The sequence below is a fragment of the Triticum urartu genome, chromosome 2, assembly GCF_003073215.2.
Source record: "Triticum urartu cultivar G1812 chromosome 2, Tu2.1, whole genome shotgun sequence".
Lineage (NCBI taxonomy): Eukaryota > Viridiplantae > Streptophyta > Magnoliopsida > Poales > Poaceae > Triticum > Triticum urartu.
Genome location: NC_053023.1, coordinates 18699616 through 18725998, shown reverse-complemented (window position 1 = coordinate 18725998; position 26383 = coordinate 18699616). Strand labels below are relative to the sequence as shown.

The following is a 26383-nucleotide window of genomic DNA, read 5'->3' as shown; positions in this document are numbered from 1 at the left end:
CAGTTAACTGACTAAATTCAGTTAGCTGACTAAATTTAGTTAGCTGACTAAATTCAGTTAGCTAACTAAATTCAGATAGAACTTGCTGAGTATCTACCAAACAACAGCAACAATACTACATTGTGCCCGAAAGAACATTTGCTGCACAAGAACCCTAGCTTCTTGGCGAAATCCAAAATTTCGCACCCTAAACCTAGCCTGAAATCAACGACCACCTCAATAACCAGCTTCGCAACTCCGGAAGCTGTATAGACACAGAATTCCAACGCAAATACCCGCAACGCTATCCAAAGGGGGTGATCCGCCGGTGCTGCGAAGGACGCGGGAGGACGATCAAACCAGAGGAGGAGGGGGAGGAACAGAGTAGAGAGGGGAGGAGGACGCACCATAGTCGGGAGGAAAGACGCCGTGCGGGCGAACTTGATGCGCGGTCGGAGGAGGAACTTGATACTCCGGCGACGACGCCGCCATGGTGGCTGACGTCAGCCAGCACCCGGCGCACGCGGTCGGCGCGAGCAAGACAGCAACCAAGCCAAGTGGATGAATGATTGGGGTGGGGAGGGGACAAAATAAATTCAGGTATTTTTTGCTTCGAGGGGGACGAGTAGTACTGCGGGTTGATTCGTCACAAAGGGAGGGGGCTAACTAAAAAACTCACGGCGCTGACCAGCCCAGTCCACCTGGCTCCACTTGGCGCGTTCGGATTGGCTGTGGACTAAACTTGCACATCCATGACAAGTTGAGGGATGAAATAATCAGCTTTTTCAACTTTAAGGACTAAACCATCACCTGACATGCAAGTTCAGGGACCTGCAGTGCTATTACCTCATCTTGCACGCCCCATGCATGCTGCTTGTCAGGCTGTGTATGTAATCTTGCACGCCGCATGCATGCTTGTCAGGTTCCACGTCGAATAATTCGGAGCATGCATCCCGGCGTTTAATTTGTGGTGTTGACCCGCTGGAGCGGTCAACAAAATCGTCTATGACGCCGGCTGCACCATAAGCCCTTTTTTTTGCACCATAAGCCTTTCTATAATTACACTCACTTGTTATTTCAGCAACCTTGGGCAAAAAACCTTCTTCAGCAACCTTTGTATAAGTGGTCTCCAATCTATTTTGTTTTAAAGCTTGCTAAATCTACAATCCCACTTTGCATATTTGCAAACTCAAAAGACACTTGCTGAATTTTGACAAGGCTTCGTAAAAATGGCCTCCTCCATACTTTTATCTCAATGACTAGTGGGTCAGTGTGTGATATGTATGTGTATGTATGTGCTGCGTGTGTGCATCATGTGTACGTGTACATGCGTGTACCTGTGTGCTGCTTGTGTGGGTTGTGTGTACAGCTGTACGTGTTACGCGTGTGTATGTGTACATGTACATGTACACATCTACATACACGTGTATGTGTGTGGACATGTATGCATGTGTGAAAGTGTACGTGTGTGGACACCGCACGCGTACACGTGATAATATTCATATGATATGTCTATGACAAACTGTCCTCACATGTCATTGTGCGTTTTATGCAAATATAGCAATGCGATATACAAAGTCTACCAAGGCAAAGAACATGTTAGCTTTGTAAACCTTCTTTCTCCTCTTGTTATAATATCATTTTAGCAATCCAATATACAAAGGCTGTTGGAGATGCTCTTAGTCAGTATCATGTATTTGGATGATGTGGCAGACAATTAAAGAAGAGAAAAGGAGTTAGAGTAACATATGCAGACAATTAAAGAAGAGATAAACAGTTTAGTATGCGTTATGCATGGTAATAAATAAAATTACATATAATGCTAGTTTATTATACTATACACTATGAACATAGTATCACAGACTTGTACCATATGCATGGTATTAATACATGGTACTCCCAACTATGTATAGTCTAACTTGCTCGAACCATGTCTGACTGCATTGTTTTGGGGGTCACCACTCACAAGAAGTTGCGTAGCCAAGACAAACATATGCTAAAGTCTGAACAAAGCCCAATAATGATTACTGTAGCTACATTCAACATAGGATTATTAGGGCATCTTCAAGGCGGACCCGTAAACCTTCTATAATCGTTCGGACCGTGCTGCTCGGACTGCCGAAGCCATCCAATGCGGTTCTGCATCGGTTCACAGGGGACACGATTTCTCTTGCAAACCAAAGACAAAAGTGGGGAAGGTTTGTGGGCCAAAAACCCATCCCCGTCCCGCGCGCTCATCACGCCCGATGCTAGTTGCCCGCATTCATGCTGGTATAGAGCGCGCCGCTCCGTATTGAAGGCGGCTCAGGGCGGACGCGACCTCTCACTGCGTTCGCCATTGAAGCGGCGCGCCGTCCAAGGGCGGCACCCGCTGCACACCTAGTTGAAAAAGCCTGCTCGCCGCGTTCATACGCCTCCATTAACCCGGCGTGAAAGCCGAGAAATATACTCTGGCCACACGTCTGCTCATGATTGGGCCGACATTAAATGCAACGCTGGCCGAACTCCTCTCTTTCGCCCTCTATTTAAACGAGGCTAGACACCGGACAAGAATCACAACCCTCCACCGCTCCCCGATCTCCTCCTTCACCACTCTTCTGATGGCTTCCGAAGAGCAGTTCTCCGGCATACAAGCCGGCTGGGTGGCCCGCCGAGCCCGCCAGATATGAGCGAGGCAACTCGCTGCTCCACCTCCCTCGCCTAGCCCGACGGAGGCAATTGCCTCCCAAGCCGGCATGTGATTCATCAACTCGCCGCTACAGGCCAGCTCGATCAGGAGTGGCGAGTTGCTCCATGGCTGCACAACGGGGAGCACGGCGGCATGGGCATCGCTGCATCCAGTGCCTGCGACCGCGCCATCCGCCGTCGACGCACGCGTAGCCGTGCGATGCACGCAGAGAAAGAAGCCACATGCGCGGATGTCGAGGATGTGACGGCCAGCACGTCCGCGCCCGCCGCCATCATCGAGGAGAAGTAGGACACAGGATGCCGCCGCCGCTTAGTCCCATGAAGGCCACCTCCGAGGCGACGCCGGCTTACACAGCTGGTGTCTTGCCCGGTCTTTATCTCAGACCACCCTGGGCACACCCGTCTGGGCTTCATAGAAGCACCTTCCCCTCCAGCCGAAGCACCCTCTTTGCCACTCCGATGAGCGGCGTAGCCGGGCATAGGGAAGATCCCCGAATCTGCTCGACCTAGGGCGTACCAGGGACAAATAGACGCGATGCGAACTTCGACGAGAAGACCTTACGGCTGATGTGCTACACCCACACTCGGTGTAGCCGATACATCCGCCCTAGGCCGCTACTCATCGTCTGCTCCAATTGTTGTAGCACAGCCGCTCGTTGGTTCTAGCTTCTGTTGCCAATGGTTTCTTATTTGCCGCCGAAGTTACATATCTGTCACCCACCGGTTTCAGCATGTAGCCACCGAGGTTGCAGCATCACCAACGGCTGGTTCAAGCCAGCGTCACCACAATCGCAGCATCAACTGGCATTCGTCTCCAGCACCGATAATGTCCCCCACCCCCTGTCCCTTCTCATGAAGGAGAGAAGAGAAGTGATGTGTTTTTCTTATCCTAATCCTTGTGACAACAATTCTAGCTCTACAAAATCTAGTCTCTTCAGATGAGCACACGTTTTTTTGCGGGGAAAACTTTCAATCTATTCATCTTCAATCATGGTAGTACAACAAATACTAGAAATAATAAAAAATACATTCAGATCCGTAAACCACCTAGCGACGACTACAAGCATTGAAGCGAGTTGAAGGCACGCCACTGTCATCGCCCCTCCCTCACTGCAGACGGGCAAAACTTGCTGTAGTAGAAAGTTGGGAAGTCGTCGTGCTAAGGCCTCATAGGATCAACGCCAGCAACGGTTGCGATGAAGAGTAGCATAAATCAGAAGGATCCAACCTAAAGACACATGAACATAGAGGACGATGACCAGATCCGAACAAATCCACCAAAGACAGATCCGCTGCACATAAACCTTCACATACCTACATATGATGCTAGACGCACCACCAGAATGGGGGCTAGACGGGAAGACTTTTATTCCATCTTCAAGGAGCCCTCGCCGTCTCGTCTTCCTAAGCAGAACACAAACCCTACACAACTGAAAAAAAATATCTAAAAACGGAACCCTCCCACCGTCAAAGATAAGGATCCACTCTGTCCCCATGGCCCTAAGGCCACCGGAGATGAGGCGGACCACCAACAGCACCGACGGGAGGCGGAGGAACCCTAGCTAGCTCTTTTTTAGGGGAGGTGGAGGCTACGAGCGCGATGGAGTCCACCCTCGTCCCAAGATGCAAAGTCATAAATCTTGACTTATTCAGTTTTACCTCTGAGTTCTCCACCTCTTGGAAACTTATTTTCTGTTCAAACAGTAAAATTGGAAGACACAAAAAACAAATACCAAAACTCTACATACAGAAGCCCATGCATTTTCTTCTCCTGTTTTGAGCGGACACCATTCATCCATTCCAATACTGGGACCTATCCCGCCGAGTAATTTCTGGCGAAGATGAGATGCAACGAAGACGATTGTACGTCGTCGATCGACCCTTGTGGGGCAGTATGTTTAGCCGCAAGGAAATCAACATGTACAGAGCTAGCCAAGCGGAACGTTAGTGTTGCAGTGCTGTCGCCGCAAGCGGCAGCGAAGGTCCATCGTGCTTACCGAGGAGGGGGGGGGGGGGGGGGGGGGGGGGGGGTGGAAGCGCCAGCATAAGAAGGAAGAGCATGGAGCCCGGTGTCTTGAACGATGGCAACTTCTTCCTCAACATTAGGGCACAACAGATGGCGAGAGCCCAGAAGTTTGATTGGGCGCCGCAGACAACCGGAGATGCAATGATGAGGCCTGACGAGGGTTGTCACAGGCGAGGGACTTTACAAAGTTACAAATCAAACAAATGATCAAACTACCCAGCTAATCAACGGCTGAGATGATTCAATACTACCCGGTGGTCCTCCAAGTATGTAAAAAATATGCCTTGCTCTTGCTGCAGCTACAATTATAAGGCGTCTACTAGGCGCCAGCGCGATGGCCGAAATTTTCGGCCGGTCTGCGCCCTAGCATTGGATATATGCACACGTAACCGTCAGATCTAAAGTAGAAAAAAAAAGAAATATCCCCTCTTCGCTCACGTACAACTCCATGATCTCTCACCGCCTCGCGCTAGCAGCTTGCCGGAGCCATTCGTCGGCGCGCTCGCTGAAGCCGCTTGCCAGTTGTAGCACCCGTGCTCACTGGTCCGCCCCAACGCCTCCCGCTAGCAGCTTGTCGGGCGAGTGCGGAGCCGCTCGTCGGCGCGCTCGCCCGAGCCGCTTGTCGTTGTAGCACTGGTGCTCACTGGTCCGCCCCGACACCTACCGCTAGCAGCTTGCTGGAGCCGTTCGTCGGCGCGCTCACCGGAGTCGCTTGCCGCCGGTGCTCACTGGTCCGCCACGACGCAACAATTTGTAGTGTCGGTTCCAGCAAAAATCAAATACAACGGTAGCAAAAAATAAAGACGGTGGTAGCAAATTTGGAGTGATTCCCAGCAAAAGAAGATGAATCCAACAAAAAAAAAATCAAAAGCTAGGGTGGTAGCAAAAATCAACGACCATGGTAGCACAGAACAAAAACCGCGGTAACACAAAAATTGAAGTACTGGTTCTAGATGCATCCGGCAAAAAATATCAAAAATAGGGTGGTAGCAAAAATCAAAGACAGTGGTAGCAAAAATCGAAGACGACGGTAACAAAAATTTGGTACATTCATTCCATCAAACAAAAAACATGGTAGCCCGCCATCTCCACCGCCGGCAACGCTGGTTGTAGTTTTTCGCCGGCGTGGTTGCAGCTTTTCGCCGGCATGGTTCCAGCAAAATAGCCAGCCGGTTGCAGCACCGGAGCCCGCCATCTCCATCGCCGGCAACGCTGGTTGCAACTTTTCGTCGGCATGGTTCCAGCTTTTTGACGGCATGGTTCCAGCAAAAAAGTCAGCCAGTTGCAGCACCGGAGGTGTTGTCTCCATCACCGGCGGCTGCTGGTTTTGCAGCGCTAATGCTGTTGTCCGGTCACCGCCATGGCTGTTCCAGCTGTGCACCTGTGCCTTGCCACACCACCCGTCCCATGGTCACCGGCGCTCTCCATTTGCATTACCGTCCCACATCACACCGCCCCTCCCGCATCCGTGGGTTGGGTGAGGGAGGAGCTGCGCGAGCACCGCAGTAGGACAACTCGCCGGGGAAGATGGCTGTGGCGTGGCTAGCCATGGCTAGCAAAGAGTGGTTGTGGTGGGATGGGATTGAAATTAGAGAGAAAGGATAAGAGGATGAGGGAAGGTGGTGTGGTGGACCCATATGTCCACGGAGAGCCATTGAAAAAGTGTGACGCGGCGCGACCGGCCGAGCGTTCGGCCGGCGCCTCGGCCACAAACGTTTCCCTAATTATAAACCCAGCTGAGCTGCTGTGGAAAAGAAACATCATTCTTCAGTGAACTGAACAGTCAGTGAAGCAGCCTCTCGTGTAGGAAGCGCTGCGCGGCTGTGATGGTTCATCCGTTGCATGCCCTCCATGAGCTGCTGCTGCAAGCGAGGTCTCCACATGCGGCCCTAGGACTGGTCTTTGTCCTGCTCGTCTGCCCTCTTCTTGTCCTCCTGGTCGTGCGCCGCCTCGCGACGCCGTCGACGAGAGCCAGAGAAGAGCTGCTGAGCAGGCTGCCTTCTCCCAGCAAGAGGCTCCCCGTCATCGGCCACCTGCACCTCGTTGGCTCCCTCCCGCACATCTCCCTCCGAGACCTCGCTGCAAAGCATGGCCGCGACGGTCTCATGCTCCTCCGCCTCGGCGCCGTCCCGACGCTCGTGGTGTCCTCGCCGAGCGCCGCAGAGGCGGTGTTGCGCACGCATGACCACGTCTTCGCGTCCCGCCCCTACTCCCCGGTCACTGAAATCCTCTTCTACGGCCCCTCGGACGTCGCCTTCTCCCCCTACGGCGAGCACTGGCGGCAGGTCAAGAAGATCGCCACCACGCACCTTCTCACCAACAAGAAGGTCCGCTCCTACCGCCATGCCCGCGAGCACGAGGTGGGTAGCAATGCATCAATTTCTTTTGCATGTTTGCTATCTTTTCAGTTGCCTGAATTTTCTTTATGCGTTCTGTCGATTATTTTGTTTCTTAGATAGATTGTTGTTTTTCTGCTGTCCATGAGATCCGGTCCTCGGACAAGCATGGACAAGCACACACACATCTATCCGATGACTGTGTCATGGGGGCTCTGCGAAAATGGTTTCTCTAGCGCTATCCTTTTTCTTCTCAAATGATAATTGCTACACATGTGATACGAACAATTCCGGCCCTGATGTTTTTTATAACTGAAGTTGCCATCCGAAAAGAGAAAAACAAATTAAAAAAAAAAACTAGAGTTGCCATCTGAGTCGGAGCGTTATCGGTATCGATTGGTGTGGTTCGTATTAATACTTTTTTTATGCTATGTGGTTCACACTAATTGGATGATGCCAGCTAGGTTCTGTATGGCTGGGCTATCCTGATACAGTATACTGTATTATTTTCTTCTGAGAAACCAGTATACTGTATACTGTACTCCAATCTTAGCTTTTGCAAGGTTTGTATTTCAGCGCCAGGCCCCACTACGGTCCCATCACATTCAGCTTTTGAAGCGTCCATATATCTAGGACCGAGCCCAATCACAGGCCCAGAACATTAATTCCGATCCTGCCGACAGTCATCCTTTGCAAGGGGTTGTTTCTTCACCTAAAAAAAAAAGCAAGGGGTGTTTCTTGTTAGGAGCTAGATTATTTAGCTGCTTAATAATATATTTACAACAGTTAATTTAGTATAATTCAAAAGTATTATTTTAATTACAGTATATATGTAAAATTTCCAAAAAAATAGTTATTTCAAACATTAAATTTCACTCGTTTTAGAAAACTATTTTCACGAATTTCAAACATTCTTTTTCAAATTTTGAAAAAAGTTGGCTACAAATATTATTTGAAAAGACCAATTTCAACTTTTTAAAATACTGATTTCAATTATTTTGTAAGAAAGATTTCAATTATTTCAAATGATTGATTTCAATTATTATTTAAAAAGGCCCATTTTAGTTATTTCAAATAATAGATATTTCAATCAGTTCGTCCACTAAGTTCCAAATCATATACTATTCTCCAAATCAACTCAAAAATCTGTTACCTAGGAGAAAAATTGTAGGAAAAGGTGGGTTCTCCGGCGCCCTTCAGCATCCATGGCGGTGCCCGTGCTTCAGATGTGGCTGGTGGGGAGTTGAGAGCTAAAAGGCTGGCGATGGTCGAGGAGATGATGACCTAATACGGTGAGACAAGCCAAGATGCAACCAGATCCGTCACCGGGACACCTGTAGAGCTCCATGCCGTGCCGCTAGTCGCTGCTGGGCGCTCTGGGTGTCTAGGCATCGCAGCACATCCGCTTGTTGCTGGTCGCTGAGGGTCCTTGCGCACGCGGCAGAGCTACTGCCATTGGAAGAGTCGGATTCGGCGTTGGCTGGCGACGCGCCACCAACTGCTGGTTTTGGATCAAGTGAATATTCTGCTAAAAAAGTGTTATGTACACGATCCCTTCATGCAAATTTACCACTCCCTCCGTTTCTAAATATAAGACATTTTAAAGATTCTAATATGAACTACATATGAAGCAAAATAAGTGAATCTACACTCTAAAATATGTTTGTATAGATCCGCATGTATTCCACAGTGAAATTTCTAAAATATCTTATATTTAGGAACGGAGGAGTATATCGTGGTGTCTGGTGTCCACTAGTTGTATGATTATGTTCATTTTGTATAGCTGAAAACGAGGAATAATAGCTGGCAAATAGACGATTCTTGAAGCAGATGCGGACGGCAGATTTTTTTACCGCTACGTGCCGGCGCGTCTAGAAATAAGTTTGCGCACATGCGCACATGCACATGCTCGCTCCCGTGTGTGGAAGAGAGGGACTATCTTTTTATGGTTCATCTCGAACCTTATTATTTCATTTAATTCTTATTGATGTTTGTACTCTTGTAAAGTATGGAACAGTGCAATTGTATAACTCAATATTTCTGGTTCTTTTTCACATCTCCGTCGCATGTTTTTTTCTGTAACTTTATTCCTACTGTACTTTTTTGTATAGAATCATTATTTAGACATTTTTTGGTTATTCTTTACAAATATTTGTGTATTAGTGTTGCCATCTATTTATCATCTTGCTTTCTAAATCTTTTTGTACACTCTGGGAGCAGCACTACCTCCTAGTTTTGTTTTCTTGCATAACTGAATTATGCCCCCCTACAAAAAAATATCCATTTATTATTCAATCATTCCTTCTCGAGTTTCATTTACATATTTATCTGTTTTTGACTAGTTGTTTTTCAATTTTGTGAACTCGTGGGAATATGTTCCTAATTATTTATTGGTTGTTGGTTTACATGACCAATCGCGACGATATTTTTCTAAGCGGGGTAAGAAGACTTGGAATCTTCTATCTTTTCCTTCAATATTGAGATTATTCTATTATGCATATAGTATATTTTCTCCATGGGTTTGGCTAAGTCTTAGAAAACTCATCTTCTTCGTCTCAGTTGGTTTCTTGTTCAATTATAATGTTTTGATTATTATATTTTTTCATATTGCAATGATGGGCTCCAACTCGTCACATAGATTAATTAAGTATTTGAGAGCTTTAAAGCATTTTTATAGGAGAGAGAGAGAGTAAGGGTCTCAATCTAAGTGATGTGACATGATGCATGAGCCATCTCAGTTATATAGATTCAATTTCTACTTAAATTGTTTGAATGAGAGTTTGGCTAATTTGTACTTTGTTATTACATATTACTCCCTTCATTCCAAAATATAAGACCGTTTAGAGATTTGAATATAGACTACATACGGAGCAAAATGAGTGAATCTGCAATCTAAAATATGTCTATATACATCTGTATATAGTCCTACTGAAATCTTTAAAAATGATTATATTTAGAAATGGAGGGAGTATGTTATAGTGCAAACCCTATGTAATATGTGTGCAAAGCTTGAATTTTGGCATTTTTCTTCTTCGAAAATATTGTAGTCTTATTACTTTTGTTTCATGTTATACCAAAGTGATACTACTCCATGTATTAAATCTACTACAATACGTTTTTGTGTGGCTTTTTTAGGTAATTGTGTTGGTTTTTCATGTTATAGTATCCTATTGTTTTCTTTGTGCATGAATCATTTGAGCCCAAGAGTTGAAGTAGGCTCACCATTAGGGAAAATCATTGTTCATAGTCCTTTTATGGCCAAGGGACACCATGTTTAGACAAATTGATAGTTCTTAAATGAAAATTAATCTAAAGGCTAGTAAATAAGTTACTAAAATATTTAAAAAAATAGGCAAATTAAATATGGACAACTTACTTGTATATTGCACCATGCATGAATGCACGCTATCCACATCATCAGTTGTGCCAAAATTAATTATTCTGAATTCACAGGTGAGATTGGTTGTGGCCAAGATCCGCGATGGGGCCTCCAAATGTACCGCCATCGACATGAGTGACCTTCTCAACGCCTTCACCAATGACATTGTGTGTCATGCTGTGTCAGGAAAGCTTTTTAGGGAACAAGGTCATAACAAACTCTTCCGAGAGCTCGTCGAGGCCAACTCATTTCTCCTGGGTGGATTCAACCTAGAGGACTACTTCCCGATGTTGGTGAAGCTGGACATCATCAAGAGGATGGTTTGCGCGAAGGCCCAGCAGGTGAACAAGATGTGGGACAACCTGCTCAATAACATCATCAATGAGCATGCAAGCAGGTCGGCGGCAGAACACAACAGCGAGGACAACGACTTCACCGATGTGTTGCTTTCTATCCAACAAGAGTACAAACTCACGAGAGATCATATTAAGGCTCAGTTAGAGGTATGTATCACCTCACAAGTAAAAACAACAACTACACATTAACACATATAGCTTATATGTTGTTGATTTGATTCTTACATATGGTTCTGTATGTATATGTAGATCATGTTCGAAGCTGGCACTGATACAACATTCATAGTGTTAGAATATGCAATGGTCCAGCTCATGCAAAACCCCCACCTCATGAAAAAGCTACAAGCTGAGGTGAGGAGCACTATACCCAAGGGCAAAGAAATGGTTACTGAAGATGATCTCAATAGTTTGGCCTACCTAAAGGCGGTCATCAAAGAGACACTCCGGCTCCATATGCCTGGGCCGCTCCTCGTACCCCACCTCTCCATGGCTGACTGCAACATAAAGGGCTACATGATACCATTAGGAATACGTGTCATCGTTAACAGTTGGGCTCTTTCAAGGGATCCTAGCAGTTGGGAGCACGCGGATGAGTTCATGCCTGAGCGATTTATGGAATGCGGTAGCGCCGCGGCTATGGACTATAAGGGAAATGATTTCCTCTACTTGCCATTTGGTACCGGGCGAAGGATTTGCCCAGGTATCAACTTTGCGATTGCGACCATTGAAATCATGCTAGCGAATCTAATGTACCACTTCAACTGGAAGCTACCAGTGGAGTTGATGGAAGGTGGTATCGATATGACTGAAGTATTTGGGATGACAGTGCACCGGAAGGAGAAGCTCCTCCTTGTTCCCGTAGTGCCACACGATTAATACATTGGTCCATTGTATTGTGTGTACGCAGCAGATTGAGTACCTACCTTAATAGTATCATGAATGTGGCTTTTTGGAATTCTTGTTAAGCACAAGTGTAATCAGTAATTAAAGAACACACTGAATTAAATTGATTATCATATTTCTAACTGGCAATTAACACTACTGCATAAACGGTCATATTCGATGTTTGATATGTGCCAAAAGTCTACGGAAGTGTTCTTCTTGGAAATATTCAACACTACATTGCATAAATGTTGTAGTCAGATAGAGACAACCGTGCTTAGTTCCTCGAGTCACTGTCAAATAGTATTTTCTTACACTCTATTTTCCTTCACCAAAGTAATTGACATGTCTGATATCATCAAGCTTGGCCACTAACAATAGCTTCGGCCGTATATCAGGGATATGCCTCACATGATCGAGCACTAACCTACAACGTGTGTTTGTTTCAATAGTGCCCTTAAGGACATTTTTTTGACAACCCAAAGTCTCTCAACCTCAAGAACCAGTGATTCTACTCGTGTATGATGGGAGGTGCTCTCATTGTGATGTGTTGTGGAAGGGTGCACCTGAATCAATAGTCCAACTCATGGCATCATCATGAGAAACAATATATCACTATTCATCTTCAGTGACTAAGGAGTCCTCACATTGTCCATCATGGTGGAACTACTCTCACACGCTTTATTCGGTTTCTTTGTATATTTATCCTCGCCAGGCCCTTTTTTATATTTCTTCGGCTCACACTTTTGTGTCCTAGCTTGATGAAGGCACGACCACGGACGTGCCCATGATTTGTTCCAAACTTTTATGATGCAAGAAGCTCCAATATCCACCAATAGAAAATACTCCCAATTACATGAGATGTACGCATAACCTGAAACTGGGGTAACAACAACCAAAGGACAATCTCTCAACACGCGAGAAACCTCCCGTTGAAGTAGACGTAACTAGCTCGCAACCCATCAAACACGACAGACCTTGAGACAAGTGTTATTTTCACACAGAAAATTCATATGAAATAAATAAAGACGACACCCAAAGAAAGCGGCATAATAATCAGGGCCCGCCCTGAGGGGGGCAGGGGACAGCTGCCCCGGCCAGGGTTGGTAGTCTAGGAAGTAGGAGAACGTCCCGTATAGCCCACGCCTACACAAGACGTCTCTTTCCGATCCTGATTCAGGTTAAGCCCGGCCGACTGGCCGCGATCGGGAGTCGCAGGTGGAGTTGCGATGCGCCGATGCCGAGTCGCCGATGAAGTCCACATCTTTGTTCTCCGGTCATCTGGTCTCCAAGTCCTTTGTAGCACTCGCACAAGCGCACTGACGCATGTTCGCCTGCTTGCCAATGGACATCGCTTCAACGCCGAGCGCCTGATCAAAGCTAATACCAGTGGATCCATAGAAGGTAAGAAGGGCAGGGATCCAGAGCTGCAAGGGGGCACCACGCATGGCCGGCCGGCTGCTCTCACCCGCACGAATAAGCATGAGCGGCGATGGTGTAAGGAAGAAAGGTTAGTTTACTCCCAGTATCTAATTCTGATTGCGCCTTAACTCTAGTTGTGACATTAATTAATTGGTGGGTATAAAAACTATAGAAGTGGAATGAATTGTAGAAGTTACAAACATCAACAGTTAATTAGGAAATTTTCAATTATCCATTTGTACTTGGCAGACATCATGAATAGGAAAAGAGCCAATTCGTAAAACAAAAAACCAAGTCAATTGGTTAGGTCCTAGGCATGTGAACATCATGCTTATAGTCTAGCCCCCTCCATGCCCATTTTCTGGCTCCGTCCTGGACGTACTACTGTGTCCACCACCACCACCAGCGTAGGCTTGCTCAAGCCACCTCCTTCTTTGTCGGTGCCGCCATTCCAACCATCACTACTATCCCTCTTTTTCGGCCTAGCCCTCCCCCCATCACACGTCTACCTCCGACTCCCCGCTACCTGCGACGACGTGGGCAATGACCAGGTGCTGTGGTCAGCTACATCACTCCTGTCCTTCCCTCACGTTCTTCTTTAGGAAGATCGACTGACGCCAATGCCATTTTCAGGAAACCGTCATTTGGAAGACGCACAATTTTATTGTCGTGATGTTTATATTAAGGGGCCCCGAGATTGATTGCCTAAAATCTATAATATATCCTGCTCAACACATTGATGGCCGGCTCCCTAGATGACATTGCCACTTGATCGCCGCGACCAACCTTAGCTCTGAATACCACTTGATGATACACAAATTAGCGAGACGCTAATTTGTGCATGTAGATGGCCCGATCTTTCATGGCGATGCTTGATCAACTGTTCTTCTGCCTAGTCCCTCCTACAACCTCCAGTAATAATCTTCACCCGTGTACGAAAATACATGAACAAAAATAATGATTCCCTCGGGTCAGCATGTATGCGTTGATATGATGATCAACCCTCTGTCACTAGCAAATTTTCACGATGGGAAAATCACAGATGGCACTCAAGATATGGCCACCCAAAACCTGGACGTTTTGTTGTGTTCATAACTTCATGAATAACTCCAAGTAAATCATCGAGTGAGGTTGCTACTAAAGTTAGACTAACATAGTCAAGCAAGGAAAGTTTATTCGAGGATGTGGGAAGAACAAGGAAAGTATATTGCGCCAAAGTAGAGATAGCAAAAAAACATGAGATATGCAAACCTGGTTCTAGCTTCATTAGCGATGGAGATACAATATGCAGGAGGGTCAAAATTACAAAGCAGACGAAACTCAGGCAGGAAGTCGTATGTATCCATACAAACCCAGTTAAACCAAGAGATAAAATATTGTGCAGTTTAAATCAGCTTGTCAAGGGACACAATCAACAGCCTAAGGAGGAGGAAGGCATCAGTGAGGTTGTTCTTTTTCACACTCGTTGTGTCGTAAAGGAACGGTGTGCCAATTTGACGATCGATGAGAGTACTGCAGTCAACATGATGAGCATTGAGATGGTGGAAAAATTGGGGCTGAATATTGCGCCTCTTGAAAGATCATACACTCTCAAGTGTATTGAGTGCATGCTCTAGCTAATGCAACCAAAAAACCGATCTGATGGAAGAGACTGGGCAATACATTTATACGTCAACATTTACCCATACGTGTGGCTCCTTCAGGCCTAAATGTGGACCAAAAGTGGCTGCAATTTAATTTTGTCAGCCGGGTCTTGAAATCAAGACCTCTTGGCTCTGATACCATATTGAGTGCATGCTCTAGACAATTCAACCAAAAAACCGATCTGATGGAAGCAACTAGGAAATACATTTATACGTCAACAAGTGGTTCAAAGGTGAATCAAAATTACGCATCGGACTTTGAAATTTTTACTTTCGGGAAAATATTGTTGTGAAGAATTTTTTGCACGTTTGCCCTGTGCCCATGGTGTCGTGCCATCTACTACTTGGGAACCCATGGCGCAAATGTGTTAGGGCTATTCGGAATTCCAAGAAAAATAGTTACTCTCTATCATGGAAGGGCCAACAAATTTGTTGTATTCCTATGCCAGTAGATGTGTTCATGATAGATTGGAAATGTCATTTCCGAAAAAAGAAGAGAAGAGCAAGAATAAATAAAGAAAAAAGTTGATGCACCGAATGAAGGGCTAAATCTCTTGGTGAAGAAGGTGCAAGGGGATGGTCATGCTAAGGGACAACGGTGGAGTGTTTGTAATACACAGTGCGTCATGAAGGGATGTGCATGTAAGATGATAATTGACGGTGGCAACTTTACCAATGCCATTAGCAAGGGTCTTGTGCTGGCTTTGGGTTTGTCCATGTGGCAGCACACCTAGCCGCACCATGTGGGCTGGCTATATAACTCCAAAATATTAAATATCACACATAAGGTACGTGAACATTTTGTGGTTGGTGCTTATATTGACAAGGTGGACTGTGATGTTGTGTCAATGGATGCGTGCCGGTTACTATTCGGAAGATCGTGGTAGTTTGATCATGATGCAATGCATGCCTGAAAATCCAACACTGATACATTCATGCATGATGGAAAGAAGCACATGTTGAAACAGATGGTGGACAGTGCAATTACTACAGACACACAAGTTCTAGGGAAGGAGCTGGCTTTGAAATTTAGCTCAAAACCGAGGACGGTTTTGTTTCAAAAAAGGGAGGGTGATACGAACTGCTCATCAAACATCGTCATGATAGATCGGGCCGTCTACATGCACAAATTAGCTACTCGCTGAGTTTGTGCTTCATCACAGCTTGCCACACATTTAAAGCAAGTACATTCCTTTTTTTTTTGTATTGACTTTGATATCCCCCCAGACTAATCTATGGCTTGCTAAAATCTTGCACCATACGAAAGAGGCTCCATCCTCATCATTTTCCTTCTTTCTGCCTTCTTCATCTTGCATGACGATCTACACCATCTCTAGTGCCAACCTGTCATTTGCACATAAATTGCTAAGTGAGACAACAAGTGTGTCCCAACTGTTAGGCATGGAATACAATAGCAACAATTATTTGGGAAACTTGTGATTGTACTACCATACCACTACGCCTTCTTTCATACGTCCATTTTTGCATCAAAGTTCATGCAGGCAAACTTCTCTATTTGTTTCTCCCCAATAAAAGAAAATTTGAACTCTAAACTTTGCAGATCAATATCACACAATTACTACCATGTATAGATATGTTTTTGGATTATTTTGGTGCCAATGAATATGTTTAAAATGGCACAACTCATTTGAAATTTGATAAATTTATGTTTCATAAAAGAAATTGGAAACATTTTACACATTGAGTGACACATGTGTATAGTAGACCTAGAAAGTTTCATGGTTAGATATTCTCTTGTTTGGAAGACACAAGCAAGAATAATTTCTATATAAGGATAGCATGAATCTTGATGCAAACTGAATGGTCTAGATAGAAGGTGTAGCTACATGGGTCTATAAAAAATCCACTCTCTAGTGCTTTCACCTCATCTTCAAACTTAATTTCCCTGGCCAAGAATTGATAATGTGGTATTGGAAGACATTCAAGTGCTCAATTGCACTTTTCCATCTTGGTAATCCTTGTACATTGATGTCTCCTTCTACTCCAACTTCCGCCAAATTTCATATGTATTTGTGTCATTTGCAACATGATGAAACATATTGTGGTGCAACATGGTGTAAAATTTTATACCAAGTACAAAAATCAAGCGAACATCATCGGATTTTCCTCCGACAGAAGCCATGCAAGAGGCAGGTGAAGAGTGCTGGGCGAAAATAAGGAGATGGCTAGCCTTGAAGGAAACTGCTGAGAGGAGGAAGAAAACCACAACCTTGAGCCAGCCGATGTAGAAATGTCATATAGTATATATGTTCACCAATGATGAAACACGCCAACTAGTAGGAAACGGGTCAGTAGTCCCGGTTTGCAAGGGACTTTAGTGCCGTTTGTGCAACCAGGACAAAGAAATCGGGACTAAAGGCCCCTCTTTTTAGTCCCGGTCATGCCATGAATCGGGACTAAAGGGGCTCCATGTGGCCGCTGCGGGGCGCTCAGGCAGGAGGACCTTTAGTCCCGGTTGGCGGCCTTTTAGTCCTGGTTGGTGACACCAACCAGGACTAAAAGGCCGCCACGCATCAGGCTTTGCGAGCACTGGGGTTTAGGATTTTTTTGAAAAGAGGGGTTTAGGGGTTTCATTTTGTGTTTCCTCCTTTTCCTTTTCTGTTTACCATTCAATCTTTTACATTAGGGGTTTTCATTTTTATTTTATGTTTTCCATTCAACTCGACGCTAACTACTACATATAGCCATGAAGGAACCATTACACAACATCGTCATGAATATAGAGAGAAGTGACCTCTCTTTCTCCGTGCTTGGTCGAACAGCACGTTCATGCATATATATAATATAACATCTCTTACGATCCCTCATATCTAATTACCAAAATAGCATTTCAAATCCCGATGTTATCCTCCGTCTGTAGGTATGACCTCTTCAAGAAAGAATCCCGCCAATTCCTCTTGAATTGCTCGTATGCGATCCTTCGGTAGGAGTTCGTCCCGCTTCCGTTGGATCTAATTTAAATAAGGCGGTCAATATATATTTGGGAATATTGTTTAAAGAAGGCGGTCAGCTTGTGAATGAAACTCGACACAATTGATGGTAACAAAATAAAATTGTGAATATTGTTAAGTAGTCAAGTTGTAGTAAAGATCTGCCCTTCTCACATGTCATGTGGCGAATGAACTCGCAAACGTAGTATCCACATACATTATTCCAGGCTTCCTGCCTCAAGCACTTTACGAGAATAGAGTTCAATCAAAATAATAATCAAGCATGACAATGATATTGAAACTAGAATCAATGAGAGATGCACGAAACTAGCTAGTACTACTTACTTTGGGGTGTCGAAATTGCAGCTCCTTTTCCATTTACCCCTAGCGTGCTTGGTGAACTGTTTCCAAACCCTGCCCGGCAAAGAAAATGAATAAATGGGTTATTAATTACTTGATATCAGGAAATGAACGAAAGTTGCCGATATAGTTCGACAATAATTGAACTTACTTGATAATCAAGCATTTCACTCATGTCCGCCCACTTCGTAGGGTCTTTACGTCTTGAGTCCAAGACAATTACTACTCCCACATCAAGCTGAATGACTAGCAGAATAAAGTGAAACCTGCGCACGCATAACTCATCAATTACACTTAACCTCGAGTAAGCGAAACCGAATGTGCACAAGACAGTAACACTCACTTGAAGTTGTAAGGAAATAGTATTTCCATTTTGGTTTGTTGTCCAATTAACGCCTTCTGTAAGTTTTTCGCTGTATCATCGGCATTGTGTTAATGAACCCAATGTCATTGATTTTTCCTCTTTTGCATTCGAGAATCTTCAATCTGCATAATATAGTGAGGATAATTATACATGCAATGAACGAGCTGAGTTAGAGACTTAATTACAGAAATAATATTTACAAACAATAGCAACTGACGATAGTTTTGTCGAGGTCGTCTTGATTATATAACTGAAATAATTCATCAAATTCAATGTACATCGCCTCGACTTCATTGAAGTAATGCTCATCTTTAATTCCCACATTGATATTGTTGCTCCCTTCCTCGCAGGATTTCATGTACCACTGATGCATCTTTGCATTTGTGTTGTTAGATGCAGGAGATCCTCAGGTCTGACGAGATGCTTCCCGTGCTCGTATCTAAAGGCTAACTCAGCCATAGGTAACTCTGCCTCCTCGCCTAAGTATTCACCAAGAGTGAAACCAAGATCATCGGCCGCTACCCCGGATCATTAGCAATGTCGGTAAACACCTTGAGCGGGGGGCACGATTCGTTTTTCTGTTCGCCGAGCCGGGGAATTGTTTTGCCACTTGCACTACTGCTACTTCCCGACTGCTTCACTTCCTTATATGTCTTTACAATATAGCGGTCATAATTTGATAGCAGCGGATGCGGTGGTGGTCGCGTAAGGTTATGCAGAGAACCATTTGCTTTTACCGGATCTATTTTCTCCTTGGATCTGGACGGGTCGGTGCAAGATGGCGTTTCACATCGGCAGCCATGACCTTGTCGAGTTCCTCATCACTCAGTTTGTATGCTAACTTGGCATTAGCCTTCTTTACGCTTCTATCTGCTCTAGATTTCTTCGCATCTGTACCACTAGCCGCCCCAATGGCGGTTCTCTTCCGCCGGGGCAGAGGCGACGGAGGAGGTGGAGTCTACTGACGTCGAGGCGAAGTCTGCTGAGGGGCCTCCTCCGGCCGAGTCTACTAACGCGGCGAAGTCTGCTGAGGCGGCGGGGATAGAGCTGGATTGCTACTGTGAGGAGTTTGTTGAGGGGCTTCCTGAGGCGGAGTCTGCTGGCACAGTGTCAAATGTGTAAGCACGATGTGTTCCTTTCTCCATAGAATGGTAGTCCTTCTGGCAGTACCCAGTGCAGTCTCCTGTTCACCTGTAGGGAAATCAAGCTCCAGCTCCTCAAATCCGTTCATAACTTCATCCATCCCGACAACAGCATAGCCATCTGAAATCGGAGTGCAATGGTGAGTTGCATCAGGTGCACGGGGTAAGACAAAGCCGACCGCCACCTTTGGAAGCTTCTTGTTTATTATTTTCAGTAACTTCTCAAATCCCTTGTCAAATAAAACATTCTCTGCCTTCCATTGCAGAAATTCTAGTGTGGTACCGAGCTTTGTGTTGCCATCTTCGCAATTTGGGTAAAACCGTTTTTTGTGATCCTCTCTAACATGCGACCGAACTTCAGCTTCTTCCTTTCACTTTCGCATTCTCTCTGTGCATCATGCGGGCACATCTGGCGCCTCTTGATCTTCAGCTTCCCCCGTTGCAGTATCACCGTATTAGGGGAACATAGGATAGTTGTCACCATCCTCTTATTCTTCATTGTCTTCCATCATAACCCCTCTTTCTCCGTGCTTGATCCAAAAATTATTGTGGGGCATGAAACCGGATTTAAGCAGGTGGAAGTGAAGGGTTTTCGAGGAAGTGTAATCCTTCGTATTCTCACAGACAGTATATGGACAATACATAAAACCATTCTGCCTGTTTGCCTCAGCCACATCGATAAAATTATGCAGGCCCGTAATATACTCGGAAGTGCATCGATCACCGTACATCCATTGTCGGTTCATCTGCATGCATTATATAATTAAGTATATCAAAAACCATTACAGAACATCGTGAATAGAAACATGACCAAATTAATACAAGTTCATCATCACATTAAAACCAAAGTACAGTAGTGATCAAATGCGATTACTGAAAAAATAAATACAGAAAGTTCATACATAGTTCTCATAGAACAACATACAACTATCTAGAGCATCTAATTAAAACATACATTGAAACTAACATACAACTATGTAAAACATTTTAATACAACAACAAATCCAACAAAATCACAACTAGAGTAACAATTGATCAAATAACATAATGATAGCAAGCCTCTTTATCAATGACATATTTTCTAATCTTCCTAATCATCAATCGCATTGCATCCATCTGAATCTTGTGTAGATCTACGACATCGGGAACATGCAACTCCAATCTCATCTTCTCTTCTTCAATTCTATTCATTTTTTCTTTCAAATATTTTTTTCTTTTTCAACTAACCTCTCAACAAGAGGGTCGGTTGGAATTTTCGGTTCACATACCTCCTAGATAAAAACATCTATGTCAAGTTGGTCGGCATAATTGTCATAAATACTAAATGAAACAAATAGTTATAAAAGATAATATACCACGTCCGAATCATAGACCGGACGAGAGCCGACGGGGGCGGATATCAAAACCATGGCACTATATAATAACAAAAAATAATACAAGTTAGAAAAGTATACAAGTAGCTATCTAAATCATACAAGTAAGAATTTTTTCGGCTAAAAAAGACAAGAACAGGATGCTCACCACGGTGGTGCCGGCGACCGGGCGATCGATGACGATGAGGATGGGAATGGGGACGGGACGACACCTACACATGTGCAAACTCTAAGAAGTTAATTTGAGCTCAAATTGTGCATCTAAATCAAATAAACTCCCACATACACACCCCCACTAAAACCCACAAACCACTCTACTTCTAGAGCATGAAATGAGCTAAACTAGCAATGAGAGATAAAATGATGAAGTTGCTAACCTTTTAGAACACTTGGATAGTTGATGCACCGCCAAATCTAGACAAAACTTGGGGAAAATGGAGCTCGAAGGAAGAATAGAGGAGAAAGCTTAAGTGTGGCTCGGGCATTTCATCGAACACCTTGTGTTCATAGGAAGGGAGAACAGAGTAGCGCACACACCTCCCACCTTCTACGGACAAAAAACAGAGGAGAGAGCGAGCAGGGGTGAGGATATATATAGGCAAAACTTTAGTCCCGGTTGGTGTCTAAAACCAGGATTAAAGGCCTTCCCTTTAGTCCCAGTTCCAGACACTAACCGGGACTAAAGGGCATCACGCCTGCCACAACCCCTTTAGCCCAAGTTGGTGTCTGGAACCGGGACTAAAGGCCCCACTCGAATCGGGACTAATGCCTGCCAAGCCCCGGCCGGCGTCCTAGCCGCTCGAATCGGGACCGACGGTCACATTAATCCCGGTTCGTAACGCGACCAGGACTAATGCTCCGATCCGGCTAGAACCAAAACCATATTTTCTACTAGTGGCCTTACTTGAACCAATAAATGAATCACCCTGGGGTAGCACTAGCAGTACTATGATCGACACTTCACACACTCCTATGGAAATTACAATTTCTCGACCTTAATTTGTGAATAATTAAGTGCAGCCTACTATGGATAGATGTGAGTTTGAACGGTTGTGCTCTTTTTCACTGAGTTGGCTAGGCTAGTCTCTCTCTCTCTCTCTCTCTCTCTCACTCTTTGCCACGGCATCCTGGTTCTTGGTGGTATGTTCCTTCTGGCAAATATGGGATGCAATTCGCCAGAGGTGAAATCGGATAGCTTTTTTGTAGTTGAATGAGTTAATTTGATGGATGAATATTTGGGACCTAATGCCGCCGTTGTTGCTAAATGTAAGCAGCGCAATCTCTCGATTCCTCAAAGTTATCTTTCAAACATTGTTTTAGAGAAGCGAATCAGGTGGCTGACGAGTTAGCAAGACACTCCTTTACTATTAGATCTCCTAGTTCTTTGGATGTTGTTATCCCTGATTTATTTCTCTTTTTCTTGTAAACGATATTACTATTATATAAGAAATAAATCTAGTTACTGTAAAAAAAATGTCACGTCTAGTTAGCATTTGCTTTGGCACGAGCTGCAACCTGTGCACGAGCGGTGCATACTTTGGATGGGCCATAGATGCACACGTTTGCATCAGACTGTTTTTCGCTTGCGAATCAACCTATGGTTGAGATGGTTAGATGGATAGTGATATTTCCAGTCCACCAGAGTTCAAATCATGGTGCTCGCATTTATCCTGGGTTTATTTTTGAATTTTCGGCGATACGCTTTCAGTGAGAGGAGACGTTCCCGTCGACTACGAGGCGCCTACGATGACTTTGTAAAATCTTCAGATGATGCATCTGTACTGTGTTGAAAAATGACTGTTTTTTGCTTCCGTTTAGCGTCGTGGTACACACGTTGCGAAGCTCACGGGATGGTGTGAGACTACCGGACCGTGGCGCAGGAGCAGGATCCCTATGGGCCGTGTTTTCTCTTCTGTAAAAGGAAGAAAATCCAGACAAGATTACACGGCACCAAAACAAAATTCTTCTTTTTTTAGTTGGACAAGTCTCTTCTCTTTCTTCATTCTTCTTCTCACCATGGAAGGAAAAGCCCTTTTTCTAGATTGGACGGAAAGAATCTCTCTCTCCCCCCCTATCTATTCCCATGGCACCTTTTTCATTACAGAGTGACATTCTCTCGCCTTGCTTGCCACCTCCCCCCTCGATCTCGCCACTACATATTTGATCTCACCGCTCAGCAGTTCTCAACACTTCTTCATAGCGAGCGTATCGCTTTCAATACAGTGAACTCTCTCTCCTTGCCTTGCTTTGCTTGCCTCCCCATCGATCTTCCTGATGAGCAACCAAGAGTGCCCGGAGCCGCCTGTCATATTCTCGCCGGAGCGCTTGGAGTGCAGTGAGCCAGCCGCCAAAGTGGGTGTTTTCCTCTACAGCCTCGTGTGTGTGGTCGTCTTATTCGCCTCCATCATATTGATCATCGTGTACCGCACCAACCTTCTGAAGGTACCCGCGTTCGAGATGGGATATGGCACCTGAAGGTCGGTTATATCCACGAGTTCATCGACCTGGCAGCGGCGTGGTGCTCAACGTCAACCTGACGATGTTAGCCGCCATCTCCGCCTCCAACAACACGAAGGTCGACAACCTACTACAGTCCACGGAACGTATCCTTCTACTACAAACAGTAAAGGGGGACCTTTACTGTTTTGGGTTCAGAAGAAGGCTGCTCTTCTGCGCAAGCGAACTTTGAGCTGAAGACTTTCCAGCATGGGACAAACCAAGAACAGATATTTTAAGTCCAAGAAGCATAAGGATTATTCAACTGCGCACTAGCTTTTTGTGTCCAAGTGACCTTTACTTGCTACACTAAAACTGCACAAGAAAAGGAAACACAAAAGAGCTAAAAGGCAGTCCATTGACAATGGAATCCTCGCCGATGATCAGCAGACATCAACATCCGAAACTTCATTAGCATTTGTCAATCAGCTTCATCTCTCTCCCACCTTATCTCTCCGTAGACGGTGCTAAAAAGTAGGGATCCATGCCTAAGGTCAACTCTAACGCACGATCTTAAAAGGACGTCCATTTTATCTGGATTTCATCTGTTTGGGGAGGGCAATGGAGCTGCGTCTGACCTCTTTTATGGTTGTGCTGGCTGTGCGCCCAACACACGGACGCATATCGGCCACATCTTGTCTGGGTTGCATGGGAAATTCGCAAATTTAAAACATGGATGTAGATCCATGGGCGGCCCTAGTTCATGCCGGCAACAGAGCCAGTGGCCCGCAAACAAGGCCAGCCTACAAAATGGTCAAGCCCCAACTTTCACGCCGGCAACAAACCCAGCGCCAGCCTCCAAAATGAACAAGTTCTGCATGCCGGCAATAAAGCCAGCGACCCGCACAATAGCCAGCCCTAAAAAAGAACGGCCATAGTTCACGGTCGCACGTTAGCCGAGGCCTGCCTAGTCCAGGCCGTCTTGGTTGAACATTTCCGGAAAGCCTGCCCATTTCCCTCAAAGATGACGTCTTGCATGAACGGGGTGTAATCAGGGTCCTCGGCCGGTGCCGTCGAGGCTGGCATTCCCTCGAATAGCTTGCATGCGCTGGAAAATGTGGCCGTAGGAATGGACTGGGCCTGCTTCCTGGGCATCCCATCCGATGACTGGCCAACCACAAGCGTGACGTTGAGGTCGTTGATGGGCGGGATGGAGGGGGTGGCCTGCGTGATCCCGCGGTCGTCAGGTGACGTCGAGAACCGGGTTTGGCCCTGCAGCCGCAATATGGAGAACCCGAGCGTCTTCAGGGTTACGGAGGAGGCCGATGACTGACAATGCGGAGGGGGAATGGTTGACGAGCATGTGCTCGCCGGGCCATTGTGGCAGAAGAGAGAATGGCCGACGGCGGTCGGCACAACCCTAGCATCATGAGGGCATTCGCCGTAGCTGCCTGCATGGCCTAGGCGATGATCTCCTCATTCTTGTCGACGCCAGCCTTGTACTGAATGGCCTTCTCCATGGTCGCGACCTCGGCTGCATACTCAGCCGCGGCCTTCTGCTCCGCTGCTACGATCCGTTGTCCCCTCCGTTTGGCCGATTCATGGTCGAGGTGTGCTTGCTCCTCCAGCATGAGCTTCCACCACAGCTTCTTCGGGCCCTTCTTCTAGGCCGTCGGCCCGCGGCAGCGGACGGGTCGCCGAGTTTCTTCGGGGCCATGGCGGAGGAAGGGAGGGATAGCGCTAGAGGGTTTTTGGGGAAGGACGGAAAATGGGGGCGTTAGTGTCCCCGACGGGCGGGCCAAGGGAAGACAAAAGCACGCGCCTCGCCCGTCAGCGCATTGTCTGCTTCGGCGCAAACACAACCTAAATTTGGGCCGGGGATGGGGCGAAAGCGGACAAAAAATAGACAAATGTCCGTTTGCTCCTGCGTGTTGTGCCGGGTTTTCTGTCTGTTTACCCTCCAAACAGACACGGTCGAACTATTTGGGGTCGTGCGTTGTGCGTTGGAGTTGGCCTAAAACAAAGTAGGTTCTGATCTACTTCTCTTTATTGATGAAGGTTGTTGTTCCAGAGTGATGGTCCTGTGGTGCCTTAACACGACGACTTTTTTCCGTCTTTTTTTTACAAGCCACAAGCTACTCGGCCAACTCTCCCTCTCTCTGTATCTCAGTTGTAAAGCCTCTAACTAGATAGTATACTCTCTTAAACCAATGCTCAACTCGTTAAAGTTTTCATTCATCCTTTATGCATCCAAGTCATGTAATGGACTAAGTGGTTCATACCATTTACTATATTATTTTCATCTACAAAACACGATAAACTATTAATAGCAAACACAAGCAACAACAAAATTAAGCTACACATCTTCTATATCTAAATAGGGGCATTGGTTGGATATCCCAGGCCACCAGTGTTCAAATCCTGGTGCTTGCATTTATTCCTGGATTTATTTTAGAATTTCCGGCGCCTGCTGTGACTTCGTAAATTTCAAGATGATATGGCGACTCAGTCTTTCGGAGATGCTCATAGGGGTAGGGTGTGTGTGTGTGCGTTCATAGGGGTGAGTGTATGCGTGTGTATATGAGTGTTTGCGTCTGTACTGTGTTAAAAATAAAATAAAAATAGAGGCACCCCACTAGCTGATTTTCCTGCATCCTCATGCAGCCACGTCATATGAATTGTTACAACCGTTGATGAAGCATAGCTCAGCAGTCTGCAGCCATCTGATCGAAAGTTGATGAAATTACTAGCTGCCACCGCTAAGTGGAAGATGCTGATTCGTTCCAACCGTTTCGCTTGCTGCCAGCCTCCCTATCGATCAATCCCTCTGACTCGATTTGTTTTAGTTTTTTTTTTGAGGCATCGATTTGTTTTAGTTGGGCTATGCATGTCCGCTTCTCACAAATATCTATTTGGACACTAAAAAGCCCATTATAAGCCCATACATAAACTCCGTGATCTCTTCACATCGTTGTGCTTCCTCGTTTCTGGTCCACGCATACAATCCCAGTCACCAAAGCGACCGACCGCTTCCTCTTCTGCCTCC

At 45.5% G+C, this 26383-nt stretch overlaps 1 protein-coding gene across 1 annotated transcript; it reads left to right on the top strand.

The window, feature by feature from the left end:
- Positions 1 to 6464: 6464 nt before the first annotated feature.
- Positions 6465 to 11789, top strand: LOC125535233 (indole-2-monooxygenase-like; the record flags this gene model as incomplete). Its single annotated transcript, XM_048698288.1, is given in 3 exon segments — positions 6465 to 7053; positions 10483 to 10911; positions 11014 to 11789. Coding segments are annotated over 3 exon segments (1590 nt in total). The 3' UTR covers positions 11641 to 11789.
- Positions 11790 to 26383: the final 14594 nt, after the last annotated feature.